The sequence below is a fragment of the Prunus avium genome, chromosome 1 (assembly GCF_965620075.1).
Source record: "Prunus avium chromosome 1, drPruAviu1.hap1.1, whole genome shotgun sequence".
NCBI lineage: Eukaryota > Viridiplantae > Streptophyta > Magnoliopsida > Rosales > Rosaceae > Prunus > Prunus avium.
This window is the reverse complement of record NC_142284.1, coordinates 18,031,842-18,039,018: the sequence shown is the minus strand read 5'-3', so window position 1 is coordinate 18,039,018 and position 7,177 is coordinate 18,031,842. Positions and strand designations below refer to the sequence as shown.

General features: G+C 36.9%; 1 protein-coding gene across 1 annotated transcript; it reads left to right on the top strand.

Moving 5' to 3' along the window:
• Positions 1–6,234: 6,234 nt before the first annotated feature.
• LOC148297476 (uncharacterized) lies at positions 6,235–6,774 on the top strand. The gene has a single exon (XM_088247187.1). The coding sequence runs from the start codon at positions 6,235–6,237 to the stop codon at positions 6,772–6,774; it is 540 nt and encodes a 179-aa protein (XP_088103313.1).
• The last annotated feature ends 403 nt before the right edge of the window (positions 6,775–7,177 follow it).

Sequence of the window (7,177 nt, the reverse complement as noted above, 5' to 3'; positions counted from 1 at the left end):
GGCGTGACTTTAGCCAAGCCCAACATAAAAAGATTGATTAATTAATGATGTAATTATGATGGATTGCGCGTATAATCTGACGTCTAATCAAGTCATTGTTCTTTAAATGGAGAACCGGCTCAGATTAGTTATTTTCTATGCCTCAATGAAGAGGACTTCAATATTCTACTTTTATGCATTGGTTCTTGTAAGATATCAAAGAAATAGCCCTAATCAGGCTAAAAAGTTTATGATCTGGCTAAAACAACTTTAGTCCGATGAGAACAGAAATGGACTAAAACAAAAGAAATAAGCTTCGTTAACTCAAATGTAATTAGAAAAACATGAGATGAGACTGAAGATTTTCTCCATTCAACCCATTATAATTGGTAATTCAAGTGAACACAATTGAAAAGCTGATAAACTCATGAATTGATAAGTAGATGCATAAAGAAATAGCAACTAGGAATCGATACAAAGTGTTGGTAGAGCAATAAACTTAAAAAGGTAACTCAAGAGTGGTCAACTGGATATCTGTTCACCCGTTTTGATTTGTTTCCTGTGATGGTAGGGTAAAATTCCTCATTGATTTGAAAACCATTTGTGGTTGACAAATCAACTTTCTTTGGTGTGTGAGCATGCCACTGTTAGCAATGAGAAACTCTAATAAACTTATAAAAAATGAAATAACTTGCGCCTCAAGTTACTGACTTCAAACAAATTATTGTGAATTTGGGTGAAGAATATCTCCCAAGTAAGTTCTTTTCTTGCCTCAGACTAGTAAGGACTTCACAATTTATCACAGTAACAAGAACTGGTAGTTCTAGCCAAAATTCAAGCTAGAAGAATAAATCAAACTGTTTGAAATAAAAACTACCTATTGCACGGTATTAAAACAAAAGAAAAGCTGCCAAGTCTTGGAAGTACAACACATTGGACTTTGACTTCTGCCTGTTTTGGTGAATCGGGCTGGACTGGATTGGATATATCTATACTGGAATTGCACGTCAGTATTTTCAACTGATGAGGTTCAGTTGGAAATCGATATCAATGTCGAGATTGGCAGAGCTTTAATCTGTTCTGGCCATGAAGAGGCTTGCTGGATGGGCAGAATTGATATTCCTTTAGTCTGGATTGGACTAGAAATGGCTGGATTGGTGATTGTTGATTTGGGGCTGCACCACAATGTCTGCTTTGCTTGATTATGAATCAACCAAGAGCTATTCTGGCGATTCCGAGTGCTTCGAAGCGTCCCTGGAAATTTGTTGAGGTTTTCATATTGTGAAAAACCCGAATTCTGTTTAATGTGGCCTATGCTGAGCCCAATTTGTGACAAAAGAAGTCTTGTTCCCTTTGTGAATTGTTTCTTTGAATTGGAATGAAATAAGTTATGGTTGTTTTGCTTGAGGGTTGGAAGAATTTTCAAACTGAATGGCTTGATTGCTTCAGAGTTTGAAGACTTCTGAGATTTGAATGACTCTGTTCTTTCGAATTTGTCAATGTAATTTGAGAGTTTTTGTCTTGATTGATTTTTTTTTTTTGCTGTCTTTTAATCTGTTCACCTCCTCTCATATTTATAGAGAACTCTGGAATGAGGGTTTTTTATTTTAATCCTTTAAGACTGGGTGGCAAATCTTTCAAAAAGATTTTCCTTTTCCAATGCCACAAAAAGGGGAAGTTATTATTCTGGCAGAGCCAAAATCATCAACAATCAGCCTCTATGATGGTCTTTTCCTAGCTTTTCTAGCGAACAACTCTCTTGTCTCCTGTTTGGTTTCTTGAAAAACACATCATGTTCCAATGTAGAGCCCTCGATGGTTATAGAAGGGCAACTTGGTTGTCCCTTCATTGTGGTCATTTTGAATGGTTTATGGGGAGTGTTCTTCTGGTTAACTTGCTTTCATTAACTCCCCATCACTTCTTTAGTTGAGAATTTTGACTTTCAACGTCACATGGGCCTCCTTTTTAAAAAAGAAATTTGTCAGAATATCTGCTTTGATTTGATTCGAGATCAACGGTGGTGATCAATTTCTTTGGGCTTTTGGAAATCTTTGAAACTGGGTCCCTTTTTTGCTAATTGGTCTTCAAGGGTTTGGGCTTCTAAAACCATCTAGGCTGATCTCTGTCTTTTTAAAACAAAGCCCAAAACTCCTTCTTCTGATATGGGCCAATTTTACTCGGGTTGGCGTGTGGAATTTGAGGCCCAAACAATATCTTAAGACTAAAATGATTAGTTGAGTTAAACAAGATGAGGTGTTGATCGAGTGTGAAGTCTGTTTCTAAGAGAAAAGCTGTGTCTTTGAGTGTGAAGTCTATTTCATGGTTCAAATCGCATTTAATGCGGGTTCTCAACTTTTTCCTTCGACGTCTGATTTTCCAGTTGTTGAAGTTGACTCTAAGTTTTATCTTGGGTAATTGTGCCATTAACTAAGTAACAAGTTTCAAAGTGTAAACAACGGCTTTATTCTGAAAAGTCAAAGATGTTGGGCTCGCCTGATATTAAGCCTTAATTTCCGAATATTGTGTATTCAATTAAGATTTTAAAAGAGTTTAAAAGAGTTTAAAAATGACAGGACCCGCCCCAGATTTCCTCGGAAATCGGGATGGACCCCGTCTTAATTCCGACATCCTTCAGATGTCGGGCTCACTTACTAAGAACCGAGACTTTCTACCAAAAATTTGGCAGAGTCTCCCCTGTAAAATGTACAAATCCCAAATTTCCAACCTGTTAAAAAGACACAATTTACAACCCAACAGCCAGCATGCTTTACACAAAACATAGTGTTTACAAACCATGGCCTCCGGCCTCACAATTCAAATCCTAATAGGGCAATAACAGAGCATATCTAACAGAATTCAAAATTTACAACGGAAACGAAGTTTAACATAAATGAAACCAACTTATCCTACAGAAGCTCGAGATTCAGTACTCAGGGCTCGGCTCGGCTGCTCAGTACAGTCAATTACTGTTTGTGGGGCGCAAAACAGAAAATTGTGAGTGGACAAAACAAAGTTTAGTTCCAATTAAACCAAAGTAATATATAACCCCACCATTTAGAAAACCATGCATAAAACCAATGCATTCAAAACTGTCATAGCCATATATATATAGTTTGCTCAAAAACCAGAGCTAAATCTGAAATCCACAGTGAAACTTACAAATCAACCCAACCGAAACTTTCCCCATTATACCCAAAACAAACTCTCGAAACACGTGCCCACTGGCACGACGACGAGCGAGGAAGTATCCTCACTCAGAAACAAGAATAAAATGAATAGCTATATATACATAGATATATATATATATATATATATATATATATATATATATATATCTATGTACGCCTGTAACAGCCCTCAAACGACTATGTGGCTAGGGACGAGCCGTCCAACTGGGGGACTAACTCTCAGCCAGCATGTATGGACGAAGAATCAAGACCTGTACGCCTGTAAATAGTCCTACGCGCGCAGACTACCCAATCAAGGGTCTACAACAACATCCCGTCAAGGATGCCCCGGGTTCCGACATTTACAAGTATCTCACATTTCCATAATCAAGTTACAATGTAGGGGAGGTACACAGGGTAGTGCTTATAGCACTTCAACCAACATTCTAAATCTCACCACTTTCCACATCTCATAACAACATTCCAGTACTCCCCACACATAAACCACAAAGATAGATAGTCATTTCTCAAACATCATTTATAAATGCTCAAGATACTTAAAATATGTCAAAACCCAGATATATCCCAAATACTTTACCAAAAATAATAGTTTCAACTTTAAAGTATAAGGTGAATTTTCATAAACCCTTAAATTCTTATGCATAGAAATTTCATCATAAAAATCATGCTGTTTATTTGAAAACAAAGTCCACTCACAAGTAGTCCCACGCTGCTTGATCCTGAGAAGGTCCCGCATGTTGTGTATGCGGAGTCGAATTCCCTATTTCAGAATACGAACACGATATTAAAATCAAATGCTTCAAACGAGAACTTTAAATTAAAATCCTAATTTCCTGGGTTTCAAGTAAGCACGAGGAAACGTTCCTAAGGTCCAACTAAGGGTCAACCGGACGGTCAAACTTTCCAAATTGGTCAACCAGGCCCAAGGGACCCACGACCTTAGTTTTACAATCCGGAAGTTCCTAGGAGTCCCACACGGTCTAGGATATACGTCTTGTAAGTTTAGTCCAAATCGGACGGTCGGATAGTTCACGATCAGACGATTATCGTAAAACATAACTTTAAATCATTGAATCAGAATATCCGGGGCTCCGATTCACGATCCGTGAAATCCTACACGATCCTAGGAATACAAGGAACAACATACCTGAATTTGGATTTGATCCAACGGTCCAAACATAACAAACTCGGAAATCGTACAATATGCAAAATCCGTTCGGGGCTCAAACGGTATCCGAATTGAGATCCGAGCACACGTATGCGCTCATGACAACACAGGGATCATTTTAGGATAAAATGTGACCCCACCATACTACTCATGCGCCGCCCCAAGCGCCGGCAGCGCGTGGGTAGCTTGATCAAAATCTGGCAGTCGGAAAAACTTCAAACCACCGGGCAAGCTTCCTACCCTAGCTAAAAGACACTATTTGGAGTCACTTTTGTTCTTGGACAAACCCTAAAACGTTGACAGAAGTGGCCGAAATTTCAATTTGAAAACCGGCCAAACTTAGGGTTCGAAATCGAGTTGCTAACTTTAGAAATCACCCAAATCCTATCCAACAGGTAGCTAGAGCACGAAGAGTAGATAAATTTCCATACCTTGCTCGTCGGAATTGGTGGCCGGACGACAGAGATCGAAGGCCGTGAAATTTCTGTCAAAACCGGCTGGGTTCCAAGCTTTTCCAGCGAAATTCGTCGGTTCCATGGCTGGGTTGGCCAGGAAAGGAAGAGGGAGAGGTGGCGCATCAAACCGGTCAGACTTCGTGATCGGTGGCTTTGGCGGCTGGAAGGTGACGGCTGGAAGAAAAATCGTAGGGGGGGTAGAGAGAGGAATGAGGGTTTTTCTGACTTTTTAATCAAAATTAAACTTTAAAAATATTACGGTTGTGCCACTGGAGGTTTTTATCTCCTATCTTCCTCGTTACAAGTCCAATTCAAACCCACCGCATATCCACGGACTTGTCTCGCTACGACCTTCCTAAAAATACCAGCCACTGCCTCGAAATCCTTCCGGATAAAAATGACCTTTTTGCCCCTACCCTTGAGGGTAAAATTGGAAATTCAATTTAATTAAATTAAATTAATTAATGAATAATCTTATTTTGGGTCGGGATGTTACATAAAAGTTTGGGTGTATTCATTTCAGATTTTAAAAGAGTTTGTAAAAGTTTGGGTGTATTCAATTTAGATTTCAATTGACATTAAAAAAAATACATCGAAATCTAGGTGTATTCAATTATGACTTTTTAAAAGTCAAACAAAATTTAGGTGTATTCAAAAAGTAATTTATTTTGAAGAAATTAATGAGTTGCCCGATTTCGTTAGAAATTAAAGTGGTAAGTATAAAATTAAAAGGCCCTGACAAAGCTTATGTCAACCCTAGAAACTTTGAACGTGCTCTATGCTTTCCAGCCCTTGAACGTGTGTGCTTATCAAGTGGAGGTAAAAAATATCTTCTCTTTTTCTAAGTTTTCATATATGTATGATCTTTCATCATGTGTTTGAATAGTTGTTGTTGTTGTACACCACCATATATCGATGAACAATAGCATATATATCGATGTACATCATAATATGAATACTTGTTGTTGTTGCCATCATCATATATAGATGAACATCAACATCAACACATTTGTTGCTGTAAATATTTCCTGCTGTACATCAAACAAGTTTTATTTTTCTACGCTTTTTTAACTTTTCCTTCTTCTTTTTTTTGGTTGCTGTTATTATTATTTTATTATTTTATTTTAGTTGCTGTTAGTACTTTTTTTTTTTTTGTAAACCATATCATATATATAATAGCCTTCTTCATCGATCTATAGTCATCCTTTTTTTTTTGGTTCTGTGTTTTCCTTCTTTATCAATGTACAATATCTATATATATCTAGTCCATGCCAAAACAAAAGGCAAAAAAATTATCTTCATAGATATATTTTTTTTCTTCTAAACTAATTAAAGATTGCATGTAGTATCTAGTAACATTATAAATGGGAGATTCACAACAAGGAAAAGGAAAAAACCTTATAACCCATGGACCTCGAAAGAGAGCAATATGCTGTTAGAACCAATGGTTGATGCTGCCCGCCGTGGATGGCGCGATTCTAATGGTTTGCTAAGCAAGCAAATAGTAGAAAGCAAGATACTTCTTGTTCTTAATGCAAAACTTGGATGCCAAAAAACTTATCATCAATTTCATAGTCGTGTTCAGGATTTGGCCGGTCAAGGTCGTGATCTTGAACATGCAGCTGAGTTGTTCAAGCTTAGACATGCTTCCTTAAGAAATGTAATTGAGAGAATATTCGATATATTTAAATCACGATTCACAATTTTTAAGTCTGCCCCTCCATTTCCATATATGACACAAGCAAATTTAGTTTTAGCTTGTGTAGGGTTGCACAATTTTCTCCGTAAGGAGTGTCGTTTTGATGAATTTCCTATTGAAGAAGACGAGCATTCAACATCGTCATTGTTACCAGAAAATGAGGGAAATAATTATGACCAAGTTTTTCAAACCCAAGAACAACAACGCGAGAATGCTAACCAATGGAGGGTTGGGATATCTTCAGATATGTGGAGAGATGCTATGAATGACGGGAGTCAAAGATGAGCAATGAAGCATATACTTATTCATTTTTATGCATTTAGAATTATAGTTTACTTATCATTTTTTTAGTCATGAAATTACTTTTATGTTTTTACTTTTGTGTATTTTTCATAAACATGCAGACATAAATCCTTATTTGGTTGCACATTTGAACAAAATAGATGCCCCTTTTTTTCTTTGGATGTATATGGTTTGGACGTTCTTTACAAAATGTTTTTGTAAAGATACTTTTCTCTTTTGAAAATCTAGAAAAACGATAAACAACCCAAAAAAAAGAAAAAAAGAAAAAAAAAACATTTTAGAACTCTAATCAACTCTCTTAAAATCTATGATAAAACTCTAACAAACACCATTAAAATCAATCTAGGAATTCAATCAAACTCTATGTGGAGTTTATAGAAATCAA

What these genes read in the sequence shown, in the direction of transcription:
- LOC148297476 (XM_088247187.1), top strand. Translation starts at nt 6,235, where the DNA reads ATGGTTGATGCTGCCCGCCGTGGATGGCGCGATTCTAATGGTTTGCTA.